Raw genomic sequence first — 14,000 nt, 5'->3', positions numbered from 1 at the left:
TCTATTTCTGTTCTGTGTCCTCACCGGACTAAAGCCCAAGAAAGCAAGGGCTGCATGCTTCCTTCCATAGTGCCATGCACAGTGTTCCTTGAGCACTCTTCATTGAATAAATAAGCAAATGTGTTCCTTTTTAGTCTCATCACATCTGCTCCAACAATCTTTCATCACCAGCACCTGCTGAGTGTCCTAAGTCGGAGTGGAGAGTTCATCTCCATTCCTCCTTCTTCTTCACCCACTACATCCTATCAGCAGGTTCTCCTGATTCTACATTCTAAGTCATGCATGAATCTGGCCGCTGTTTGCCCTCCTCCCTGCCTGCTACCTCATCCGTCATCTTAACAGTCCCTTACCTGGTCTCTCTGACTCGAGTTTTGCCCCCTCGAGTCTGATCTTTGTGCTGCACCCAGATCAATCTCCCAACCTCGGCACTAAGGGCATTTCTTTGGCGGTGGTGGTTGTAGCAACATGGGGTACTTGCCAACATCTCTGACCCCCTACCCACTGGATGCCCAGAGTTCCCACCCTTCAGTTGTGAAAATCAGAAATGTCTTTTGGGGGGCAAAACTGCCCCTGGTCAAGAAGCACCACACTAAAATGATCTTCATAAAATGAAGATCTGATCATGTCATTCTTCTGCTTACAAACTAGCAACAGAGGGACACCTGGGTGGCTCAGTGAGCTGAGTATCCGACTCTTGATCTCAGCTCAGGTCTTGATCTCAGGGTTGTGAGTTCAAGCCCCACACTGGGCTCCACACTGTGAAGGAAGGAAGGAAGGAAGGAAGGAAGGAAGGAAGGAAGGAAGGAAGGAAGGAAGGAAGGAAAGAAAGAAAGAAAGAAAGAAAGAAAGAAAGAAAGAAAGAAAGAAAGAAAGAAAGAAAGAGGAAGGGAGGAAGGAAGGAAGAAAGAAAGACTAGCAATGGATAAGATAGAGATTTGTACCTGCACATATGCATTGAATACACCAAAATATTTTAGTGTTTGTGTAGGGCAGCGGGTTGTGGGTAACTTTACCCAATATATATATTGGATATTTATATACATATACATATATATAAGAGAAACACACACATATATAAAATATATACATACATATAAAATAAGGAAAAATGGTATTAAAGTAAAAGTAATTAATGCCATCCCATTGTCTATAGGATCAAATCCAAGCTTCTTAACACTGCATGTCCTTAGCACCACCGGTCCCTGTGTTATGGCCTCTGCCAACCTCTCCCATTCCATCTCTTACTGGTCTCACCTTATACTGGGTCACTGAATCTCAGTGACCTAGATGAGTTCTTGCTTTTTCCAGTCTCCACACCTTGGCTGTGTCAATTTTTCTGCCTGGTGCAACCTCCTGACTCTTAATTACGAAGCTCAGTCCTGTATTTCCTTTGGCAATGGCTCTCCTCTTCCAGGAAGGCTTCTGGTCCTCGAGTCTGAGTTAAGTGCTTCTCCTATATGTTCTCATGGCCAGAATACCATGCACCCTCCCTAGCACTCACCATATGACACCATAATCACCGGTGTATTCGGCTGTCACCCAGCTGCAGCGAGGCCAGATGGTATCCCTGTGTGAAATCCACACTGCACCTCTTCCTCAAGATACCTACTGTCATTTGCCAGAAAATTGCCATAAGAAATACATAAGCCCATGATGTTCTGCCACATCCTAGAGTTCTGTGGGGCACCTCGGCCTGACAGCATGCAATGCCCCTCTGCTCCCCACTGGATTACAGAATTCTCCAGAAAAGGACTGTGCCTTATTTTCACAGTTTTATCCTCAGTACTAACCACATATCTGATCCAGAGTAAGACTCTGATAAAAGCTCGATAAATAAGCAGAAGAGAAACTATCATCTGGGCTAACAGCACCCACGCAGGGTGCTCTGACGGCCCTTCCTGCAGTGGGAATAGGAAGCTAGGCTGCTGAGGTTTCCAAACCTGGCTGAGCACCCGAATACCCCAGAGAATTTAAAATAAACAAATAAATGAAGTTCCCTGTGCCCTACTTCAGACCTTCTGAATCAGAATCTCCAAGTTGGGGCCTGAGTGCCATTATTTTTAAATTGCTGATGAGATTATACTAATGATCAGCTTGGGAACACCACTGGCCACCCAGGATGAAACTCAAAACCACTCCCCCTGTCGCGCCTCTTCCTTGTGTCATCACACCCGGTGGAGACCACACCTGGGTTTGCAGAAGGAGCATTTCCAAAGAAGGATCTCACTGACTCTGACTTCCCTTCCATCAAGGTGTCTTGGATTTGTGTGTCTTTGAACTCAGGCATTTGTAGTGAGCGGCATGTGTAGTGAGGGACAGAGAGAAAAAGAGAATGGCCAGGATCCAGGGGAAAAAAAATCATCTGCCTTTTCAATTTTCCAAAACAGTAGCTGAATGTCTTGCTTACGTAACCTGGGGTTGCAGCTAGATCTGTGTACACCCTGTGGATCAGGCAAATTGGGGCATGTCTGAGGAGCAGCAAGGTGGGTCCAGCAAGGCTGTTCGCATCTCAAGGGAAAAATAAAATCCTCCCGAAGCCTCAGGGTAAGGGGCGCACGCTCAGCCCCGCCCAAGAGCCGCTGCCCTCTCTCATCACCACCACGCAGCGGGTACTTACACATGCTAAGCACTGTGATGGTTCTTAAAGAAAAGAGGGGATCTTCCATTGAACTGAACATGCTACTCATGAGCCTGATTAACTAGTTCCCTTGTCTTTCCACTTTGCCCTCGTCCTTGGGATTACAACGGAGGAGGGGGGAGGATCCACATCCCGAAAATTGCCCTCATGAACTAGCGGCACTTGGTGACACAGTTTTGAGAACGTAAGTGGACCCCCTGAAAGGGCGACTTCGCTGTGGATCGCGTGGTAGCATGAGACACGGAGGGGCGCAAAGCACGTATTCATGGCGGGGAGGGCATTGTTGGAATCATGGGGGTCTGGATCCTATGATCCCAGATCCCCTCTGGCAGCCAGGAAGACTGCATTTGTAAGCTCATACCCTACACTCTTGGGTACTTGCTGAACTCTGTGGAAGGAATTTCTGATGCTCTAGGTTATTGAAATTTCATGCTGGGGGTGCTGAGCACTGTGCCACAGGCACTAGAAGCCCTACCACAAGACACAAGACAGGACTTACAGGGAAAGATAAAATATACATGTATACTTCTCTTGAATGTGTTGGCTAGCAATAAACAAACTGAAACACGAGTAGAAAATATTTTTCCTTTTTCCTGGGGTTGGGGAGGGGGGGTCACAGGGGATATAGCTAAATCATTTACAAATAGGATTAAAATAATAACGGGATAGGGGCGCCTGGGTGGCTCAGTCAGTTGAGTGTCCAACTCCTGGTTTCGGCTCAGGTCATGATCTCTGGGTCCTGGGATCCAGTCCCAAGTTGGGCTCCGTGCTCAGCTCATGGAATCTGCTTGGAATTCTTTCCCCTTTGCTCCTCCCCCTGCTCTTTCTCTCTCTCTCTCTCAAATAAGTAAATAAATAAATAAATAGAATCTTAAAGAAAATAATGGGATAATTTGGGAAATGCATAGATTTGGGAGGAGAAACTCATCATATTTGAAGAAGAAATGGCAAAACTTTTTGCCTTTTTGTTAATTCATTCAGTCCCATGTTCCCATGGCTTTTTATCCACTCCTAACAGGAAATCAAAGTTTCAGTATATCATATACTTTTACTGGCTGGTCTTTGTGAAGTAAATGTCTGATGAAATCACCAAATGCATTTTCTTCTGGGGAGAGTTCCCCATGATTCAGTGTCATTTCTTGGTTAAACCACAGCTTAAATCAGGAAAAGAAATTTCTCTGATACTCGAGTCCTTTAGGGCTCAACAGAAGGCTCTATTTTGCCTGGAGGGGAAAATCTTTGCAAAAGATCCTCTCGACTTCTTTGCTGACTTGTTCCCCAAAGCACGGAGGGTGACAAACTAGAGCCTAGATGGCTCTGGCAAGTAGGAACCTGACGGCTACTGGCACAGGATGACTGTGCTTTCCTGGGCCCTTGTCAGTTCTTCCTGGTGCGGTTAAAGGCAAGGAGGAGCTCCTGAATCATGTATTTGGAAGGTTGATTTTGTATTTCAAAAGATCAGAACTGCCAAAGAAAGGTAGGCTCTACTTAAGAGTAAAGAGTCCCTGGAAATGTACAACACACAATTTATAGTCCTACCATAGCACAACACTCCATAAAACCACCCCCTACCTCCTCCCCCACAACTAAGGATTTATATCCAATTATTTAGGTCATGCACATATTTAAGAATAAAAAGGACAGCGGTGCCTGGGTGGCTCAGCTGGTGAAGCATCTGTCTTCGGCTCGGGTCATGATCCCGGGGTCCTGGGATCAAGCCTTGCGTCGGGCTCCCTGCTCAGCGGAGAGCCTGCTTCTCCCTCTGCCTCTGCCTGCCACTCTGCCTACTCATGCTTTCTTTCTCTCTCTCTCTCTCTGTCAAATGGATAAATAACTAAAATCTTTTAAAAAAATAAATTAAAAAAAATAAAAGGACATATTTTTGCAGTTTATCTACCGAAACTTCTTAGGAGCAAAAAACAACAGTGCCTTCATGATATTCTGCACCAGCACAATTAAGAAATACTTATTTCCATTTATGTTTTGAAAGTAAAATGTATTTAGAGAAGACAAATTCTTAAAACTGCTTCACATACACATATATACTTAAAGGACAAAATCTGCTTCATTTCTGCTCCTGATTTTCATGTTTCACGTTAAAAGAAAGCTGCAAGTCATGCTGGCACACAAGAAGGATGGTTGCTAAATAGAATTTTGCGAAGTTGCAATTTTTTTCACCTTGGTCTGTAACCAGAAAACATGATACCCAGATGGAAGATTCTAGATTTGCTGTCTGCTTTGATCCACTTTCGCAGTGACTTGCAATATGAGCTTGGAAATAACTTGTCCACAGAGTGAACAGGTTCCTCAACTTTTCCTGGTTTTACTGACGTTAGATTGTTCAGCTGTATAAAACTCTGTCTTAAAGAAAATCACCTAAAACGCAAACTCCATCACAGGTCCCAGCTACACCACACATCAGGAATATTTCTTTTGATACATATTCCCTCCAAAGGAAGTACCCTTAGATTTTAAATCCCCAAAGGAGAGGATTACTAGCGTTTCAAACATTTTTACAAAGAAAAGAAACTCACCTATTTGCAGAGTACTTTCTTGCAAGTGACTCTGGTAAAGACAGTCACATAAATCTACATTCTGTTCAGCTCTTTGTTATTTCAGCAAAGACAAAAGCAGGCTCAGGTGAAAGCTGGGAGCAAAACACCTTCCATCCACCCAAGAGGGGAGGACAGCGTTCTTTCTCCAGGTTCGGGAGCCTCATCGCCCGCTCCACCAAGCGGCGTGCCACTTACTGTCCCAGCAGGAGTGACCTCCAGCACCTCCTATTTCGGTGCAGCAACGCACTCTTAATGGTTTGACGGCACACGTCACGTGTGAAGCCAACACCTTAAGAGGGTGGGAAGCTTTTCAACCAGGAAGACATGCTGAAAATATTTAGCAGTCAGCTCAATTGCATGTAAGCAAAGCCTTGCTTGTTTTTCACAAAACAATCCAACAACCTATGAGTCAAGACGAACTGATTTACACCATTCTACGCTGGGAACTCTCTGTAATGATGCCTGTTCCAAAAGCTTCCCTTCCTTCACCTTAAGCTTAAATTCTGGGTCCCCACCTCAGAGCAGCTGTCCTGAATACTGCTCGACACGGTAATAGCTTTATTCCCTCAATTTTAAAATGCAAGTTTTCTGTACTCTCGTGGCTCATCTCGTTTACTTTCATTTCATCTTTTTACCCCGTCTCTCCTTGTGACCACAGATACACATATCCCCGAGGAACAGGCAGTTTTGATTTAAAGATATCTTCCTGATTGGGGCATACACTGGGTTCTTGAAACAGTGGAGAAAATCAACGAGCATTTCCCAACATTTAACCCATTATTCACCGAGTGCACTACCTGGGATCTGTGCGATTGGTTAGAAGTTGGCTTTCAAAAGAGCCAAGTTTCATGGTTTCAGAAGGACTTTGTCCCTCTGAGAGCTTAGTCTTGTTTCCTCTGTGACTATCTGCATTTTAAGTCTGAGAACAAACATTAAACATTCTGAACACAAAACAGGTTCCCCGCCTCTGGCATCAGAGCTATCACATGATCCGAGTTTAACTCACCCTTTCTGTCCGAGGGACTGAAGCTTTGAAGTCTCCTTTCTGGATTTTCTGAACGAGAACAGGGAAGCAAATGATGATCTGAAGCTCAGCCGAGAAGAAATGGATGTCAGGCTTTTTGGATTAGGTGTATTTTTAGATCTTGATGTTTGTAATTCCATGGAATCTAGAGGGAAATTATAGAAATCTGGCATCACTCAATATTTCCAGGTAAATATATCTCAGAGAATGAAGACTTTGCACTTGCTTCCCACCTCTCGATACAGATGGAGAACGCAGCAGGCATCCCCACGTGAAGACCATAGGGAGTCAGGGGAGCCCCGTGTCTCTGATGCCTCTGCTGAGTAGAGAAAATCCTCACAAAGAGTAGGGCGCCTTTCAATACATCCTGTGAACCGCAGTTCTGTGGAACGTCCCTCCCCGCGCACCAGCTGTGCAAAGCCATCCAAAGCCCAACGTAAGGTGTCACGGCTCTCGTTCAACTTTCAGGGTGCTTCTAGCCACCCTGTCCTTCAGAAATTTTTATCTTAGTGCATTAAAACCATAGGGGTAGACAGCATGTAACTTTTTACTCCAAAGAAGTAAAGGAAAAGGAAATTAAGCCATTTAGAGTGTTCTTTATTCCCACCAAAAATCTCTGTGTATGTGTATTTCCTACACATATAGTTTATATGTGTGTCTGCCTGATGGGGCACCTGGGTGGCTCAGTCGTTAAGCATCTGTCTTTGGCTCAGGGCGTGATCCCAGGGTCCTGGGATCAAGCCCCACATCGGGCTCCCTGCTCTGCTGGAAGCCTGCTTCATCCTCTCCCACTCCCCCTGCTTGTGTTCCCTCTCTCGCTGGCTGTCTCTCTGTCAAATAAATAAATAAAATCTTTAAAAAAAATGTGTGTCTACTTGTAATATAAACATGCCTAATGTATGTATCGATAACATATAGTTATACATGTGAGCATTAAAAATTCTAAGGCAAGATCAACATATACAAAGTCTATAATACTGTAATATATTTGGACATGCTGAATTTATAAATACTAGAGGGATTCAAGGGAAGGGGAAAGTCAGCATGGTATATATGGGGTTAATTTCAAAGTCTGAACTATGAGTCTTTTTAGATAGATTTGTTTATTATGGGAGTTGTAAAATATTGTCAATATAGCTTTAAGAAATATTGTTACATAATTCTTGATGCTACTAATGCTAGTAAAACACCAAGAGAAGTTGTCAATGTGACTACACCAATAAGAAGACACTCCACATACTGTTTTAACAGTTTATAATGTTGAATGCACTTTGTTATTCTCACAATAGTCCTGTGAAAGTGGGTTTTCTTATCCTCATTTACAGATTTAAAAAAAAAGTGATGGGTGAAGATAATTGACGTGTGAGTAGTCACATAGTTGGGATGTTCAAAGAAGGCATTTACCCATGGAGTTTAAGTTACCGAAATACAAGAAGGGTGATGGCTCTTCTACCACCTTCTCCCATAATCCCCTCTCTCCCTTTCTCTCTCCCCATCTCCCCCTTCTTCTGCATCATCATCCCATTCATTTAAGTGCTCACTGTGTTCCAGCTTAGTGCTTTATACATACACAACCACCCTGTGAGGTCTCTCATCATACGCATTTAAAGGCAAGAAAATTGAAGCTTATAGAGAATAAGTAACTTGAACTGTCGCATGGATTCTGAAAGAATAGAGAATACAGAGAGGGTGGAGACTGGAATCCAAGTTTTTTTTTTTTTAAATATTCATGTCTGTTCTTAACCACTGTGCTATCTTGCCTGATTCTAAAAACATACCCCCAAGACATTATAGCACATTTTTAGTTCACTCTTTTTATTATATGTTAGGTCATAAAACTTTTGTACCTTATGATTTAAAAATAGTCCTAAACATGGATTGGTTAAATTGGAGACCCACTGAGTCATTATCTAGAATACTGTGCTATACGACAAAAAATCTAGATCTAAATTTTTTTCTCACCATTTTCCGCCATCCCCTTCCTTAGTCTGTATGTAAGTGGTTGTTTTAACATTTGGCTAACATCCGTTTCATTGCAGAACTTTTTTCTTTGAATTTCTTCAAACCATTCGCCAGTCACTCCTTGAAGCCATCTGATATCCCTCTTTGTCTTCTGGAGTTTGCTGAAATAGAACAAAAATGTCAGTGCATCCTTAAAACTTCATATCAAGTCCACACTCATGTGATAGGAGGCTAAACTTGACCTAGTGGTAGAGCTGCATAAACTCTGAGTCTTGGGGGAAACTGGCTCTAGTCAGAATTCCGTTTTCACCACTGTGTACGTACGTATCTTAGCTGTGTTTTGCTACTACGATGACAATCCAAACGTTTTTGCTAGTTGTTAAAATAATCAAGCTGGTGATTACAACCTGGGTTGAGCATTCTGTGAACCTGACCTAATAATACAGTTGAATGATTGATGATTTAATGACATGGAGAAACCAGAACATTCTAGTTCTGATTACTCATTCATTCGTTCATTTGTTCATTCATTCAGTGTTTCTTGAGCAATGTCCATGTACCAGTCCCAGTGTAGGCAGCAGGGATTCAACTTCAAACATAACAGATAGGGTCCTCACTTGCCCTTCCAGTGGTCAAAGATAAACGTTTACATGCAGAAAAGAAACGGTTGAATATAATGATTTTAGATAAAAAACACAAAAACACGAAAGCCCATGAATGAGCACCCAGCTAATGCTTAGTAGTCAAGGCCGGTGTGACCTGAGAAGATAGGAAAAGCCATCTAGAGCACAAACGCGTCTGCCCCATACCTTCCCAACACCAGACCTGAAGTCCTATCATTCCTTCTTTATCCTTTTCCCCTGCCCTCTGTGCTTTGACCTCTTTCAAATAAAAATATTGCTGAGTCCTTAATTAAACCGCTGGTTGTGATTTAATTACTGGTTCTTCTCTCTCTCTTTTTTTAAAGCAGATCATTTTCTCTATTTCAGGAAAACCCTAGAACTGTTTGGAAATGAGAGGCGCTTAATCCAGAGGTGGGGAGGGGAGAGAGAGAAGAAGAGCGAGCGCAGGACGGGGCAGACAGAGGAGAAAGGTGAGTCTGAAGTACATGGTGTAAATCTCTTAGTGGTCAGTTTCACACAGCACTGGGCTCATTGATGGGGTCCAAGCTTGGGAAGTTCTGCTGTTTGGGAAAGAAGTTCATGTGATTCTGCAGCAGTTACCCTTTATCCAGGGTCCTCTGTGAAGCACCAGGGTCGGGGAGTTTGTATGACGGAGAAGATGGTGAGCAAGACAGGAGCAGAGTGGCAAATTTGGGGTTAAAGGTAATGAACCAAGATGGTTGCAACTCAGGCTCCTGCTTGGGGCTATGATACTGTCATTTTATAAAATAATCAAGAAGGAAGCCAGAGGCCATCCTGCCCAGACTTGCACTTTGAAACGCATTAGGCAGCAGTCGTCATGTCCAGCCCACAACACCCGCCTGGGTGCCTCCGTGTGTCATGGCTGTCCCTCTGACACCTGGCCACTCCTGTCTCTACTGCCACTTCCCTAACAAACCAAGGGACCATAAGTAACTGTTTCTAATCAGTGCTGGCTGCCTACAACTTGTCAATGCCTCATTTATTAATGTCCCACATTTGTTCACCACTTCTACGTTCTCGAAGCCCTCCCCAGTTGTTCAAGCCTGAGACTCAGCAACCCCCCCCCCCCACTTCTCAACGTATCCCCCTCATCTCAGAGCACAGTCAAGTTACCCGACTTTGGAATTCTCCAAACAACCTAACTGTATTTATTCATTTTTACTAGAGGCTTGATGAAACATTGACTCTCTTTGAAAATCATCACACTTCACTTCATTTCACCTCAAGTGCTCATTCCAGGCTTATGCTCCCGTCCATCATAGTCTGTTTCTTTCCCAACTTCTGGTCAATGAAGTCAGAAATCCATATGTCTGTGGGAAGACTCCTACAGTTTGAATTCTACTTCAGGAAGTATATCTTGAAGAAACAGCCCCTCTCCCTGTACACGAATTTGTTTCTAAAAATAATTATGCAGGCAATGCAGCGTCCTGGAAAGTCACATAGCATGAAGTCAGAATAACAAAATGCAGGTTTTATCTATTCCAAGCTACGTAAAATGCTGCACACACTGGGGAAAAAATCAGAACACCTGCTCTCTTAGGGCAGAATAATTATAGGTATCATTTCTATTTTTAACTTTTTAATTATGTTTATTCGGTAAATATAATATATGAACCTATTTTTTTTGTTTGTGAATTTTTATATTGTTGGATTTTTTTTCCATTATAATTTTTCTTGTAGATAGAGAAAAAAAATCAGTGACATTTTCGCAGTCCTAACACAGTCACTATTATCTAGTTGGTGTTTTTTCACATGGTCATAATAAAATTTATTCAATATACATTTGTAGAAGGCCTCCTAGGGTGCATGCAGGGATACAGTACTGAACAGAGCAGACATGGCTCCCACCCCATGGGATTCACCATCTAATAAGAGAGACAGATCCAGGCCCAGTCACAATACAGATGAAAAATAACCAAGAGAGGCGGGTATGATTTATTCATTCAACACATGTTTGAACTCTGGGTACAGAGCAGTGAACAAGTCAAGTCCTTGCCCTCACAGAATTTACACCCTGTGGGGTCAAACAATAGAAAAGTAAACAGGCGCTAGGAGAGCACCTGGGGCAGCAGCAAAGATTTTCCTGAGAACATGACACGTGGTCTGAATGTTGAAGGATGAAGGGGTAGCAAGTAGGTGGTTCTAGGAGAGAGAGAGCTTTCTAGGCAGAGCAGTAGCAGCCCTAGGGCAAATGCCCCCAAGGAAAGAAGCAAGGGGCTTAGGGTAGAGCTGAGAGGGAGGCAGCTGCTAGATCAGGCAGCAAACGTTGGGGTGAACAGTCTGGGGTTTAGTCCTACAGCACCAAGAATGCCTCGTTGATGTGGCAGCGACATGACACACCACGTTTGCATTTTCAAAAGGCCATCCTGGACTAAAAACTTTTTGTGCAGCAAAGGAAATCATCAGCAAAATGAAAAGGCAACCAACTGAAGGGGAGAAAGTGTTTGCAAATCATATATCTGATAAGGCGTTAATTACCAAAATATATAAAGAACTCATACAATTCAATAGCAAAAAGACCAAGCAATCTGATTTAAAAAATGGACAGAGGAGCTGAACAAACATTTTCCCAAAGAAGAGACACAGATGGCCAGCGGGCACATGAAAAGATGTTCCACATTACTAATCATTTGGGAAATGCAAATCAAAACCACAATGAGATATCACCTCACGCCAGGCAGAATGGCTATTACCAAAAAGACAAGAAATAACAAGTACTGGAGAGGATGTGGAGAAAAGGGAACCCTCGTGCACTGCTGGTGGGAATTCAACTGGTGCGGCCACTGTGGAGAACAGTATGGAGGTGCCTCAAAAAGTTAAAAATAGAGCTACCCTATGATCCAGTAATTCCACTTCTGGGTATTTATCCAAAGAAAATGAAAAAACTAACTCAAAAAGTATATGCACCTATGGAATTGTAATGGTATGGAAAAACAAAATATAATACAAAAATAATTTTAATTCCATATATACAAAATACAATATTATATACATGTACAATACAAATCCAATTATACACACATATACACACAATGGAATACTATTCAGTCATAAAAAGAATGAAATCTTGCCATTTGCAGCAACATGAAGAGAACCTGAAGTCATTATGCTAAGTGAAATAAGTCAGAGAAAAACAGTTACCATATGATCTCACTTATATGTGGAATTTAAACTACAACAAATCAAGCTCCTAGACACGGAGAACAGACTGATGGTTGCCAGAGATGGGGGATAGGAGGTGGAAGAAATGGGTGAAGAAGGTCAAAAGGTTCAAACTTCTAGTTATAAAATAAGTAAGTCCTGGGATGTAATGTACAGCATGGTGAGTATTGTTAATAATACTGCAGTGCATATTTGAAAGCTGCTAAGACAGATCTTAAAAGTCTTCATCACAAGAAAAAAAAATTTGTAGCTGTGCATGGTGATGGATGGTAACTAGACTTACTACGGTGATCAGTTTTCAGTGTATACAAATATCGAATCATTACGTGCACACCTGAAATGAATATAATGCTATATTTCAATTATACCTCAATAATTAAAAAGATCTTAGCTAAAGGTGGAGAGAGGATTCCAGGGGAGAAGAGGAGCACAGTCAAGAGACTTGTAGGGTCCAGGACAGAGAGGTGTTTGCTTAGACTAGGATGCTGGTGGTGAAGCAGAAGAAAGGAAGTGTTCAGAGCTACTTAGCGGGTGAAGTTTACCCTCAAGTGATGAAGTAACTTTGGAGGGCTAGAGGGGACAGAGGCACGTCAAGGAAAACTCCTCGATTTCTGATTCACATAGGTGCATGGGAGATGCCAATCACAGAGATGTTGCATATACAATCTTCACAAAAACAACATTACATATTGAACACCTTTAATGTTACTCATCTTTGGAGCAATCATTAAATATCTGCATAATATTCAAACTAGTATGATTTCCATAATTTCTTTACTATTCCTCTGGTGAAGAACATTGCAATTTTGCCTTATAAATACTGCTGTAAGGACATCCCTGTGCATTTCCTGTTTTTACAGTGCCTTTGACAGACACTGGAGCAGAATTACGGGGTCAAAGAGTCAAAAACATTTTTTTGTGATTCTTCATACACTACCAAAATGCTTCTCACAATGGCGCTAGCATATTACTCATACCAGTGATGTACAATATGGTAACCAGGAACCTTTGGAAGATGTTATTCTTTTTTGAGTATTTTTATTTTCTGAATTTAATACTTTCAAGGTACCATGTTTTAAATTGTGCGTAGTTACTTTTCTTTTAAGGATTTTTGTTTCCTTTGCTTAAAAAAAAAAACACTACATTTTCTTCCTTCCTTTCTCTCTCTCTCCCTCTCTCTTTCTTTCTTGTAGGCTCCATGCCCAGCATGGAACCCAACGCGGGGCTTGAACTGATGACCCTGAGATCAAGACCAAAAAAATACTACATTTCTTTGATAAGTAGTGAGGATTGAGTACATCCCACATGTCTGCTTACTAATGATATTTTGTATTTTGGCAATTGCACATTTTATCAATTTATGAATCAATGCTTCAGAGTTTTTCACTGGGATGAGGCATGTTTAATAAAACACAAACTCCTTATTTTTCTTATTTACTCTAATTATTTTCCCCCAGATTTCTGACTTTGATTCTGATTAGGGCTGGAGTAGGTAAAACATATTTCATCTGTGCATGTGCTTATGCTAATATCTGTCTCCCGAAGACAATGAGAAACGACATATGGACAGTAGTTACATGCAGATATATAAAAGGGCATGATTTTAAAGAAATTCAGTGGCTTTTGGGGTGCCTAGCTGGCTCAGTTAGTGGAACATGAGACTCATGATCTTGGGTTGCGAGTTTAAGCTGCACATTAGATATAGAAATTACTTAAAAATAAATAAGTAAATTAATTAATTAATTAATTTAAAAAAAAGAAATTCAGTGGCTTTTAAAGCAGAAATACCCCTAGGTTGACAGGAAAGTGGGTGAATATGTACAGTCCAGAGCCTGAAAATTCAAGGGTCAGGTAGTAAAAAATAATGGCTGTGCTTACCTATTACTAAAGGAAGTAAAACATAAATAGTTCTGGCCTTTGAAGCAAGGGTAACCCAGGAAGGGAAGCTATGAATGACATACAAGTCTAAACTCTCTGGGTACCTGTAACTCAACTCCTTAATCTTTTACACCAAA

At 41.9% G+C, this 14,000-nt stretch overlaps 1 protein-coding gene across 8 annotated transcripts in view; it reads right to left on the bottom strand.

The window, feature by feature from the left end:
• Positions 1-14,000, bottom strand: part of EXPH5 (exophilin 5) — a 70,791-nt gene that overhangs the window by 21,878 nt on the left and 34,913 nt on the right. For 5 of the 8 annotated variants that reach the window (XM_045797723.2, XM_045797720.2, XM_045797721.2 and 2 more), the window contains 2 exons: positions 8,180-8,340; positions 6,200-6,362 (listed from right to left, as the gene is read on the bottom strand). In XM_045797723.2, the coding sequence (XP_045653679.2) occupies positions 6,200-6,362; positions 8,180-8,231 (215 nt within the window). In that variant the 5' untranslated portion in view covers positions 8,232-8,340. The other 3 variants (XM_045797725.2, XM_045797726.2, XM_087868464.1) reach the window with 1 other exon arrangement.

Source organism: Ursus americanus, chromosome 16, assembly GCF_024610735.1.
Source record: "Ursus americanus isolate L20-20 chromosome 16, mUrsAme1.1.p, whole genome shotgun sequence".
NCBI lineage: Eukaryota > Metazoa > Chordata > Mammalia > Carnivora > Ursidae > Ursus > Ursus americanus.
This window is presented reverse-complemented; position numbering and strand designations above follow the sequence as displayed.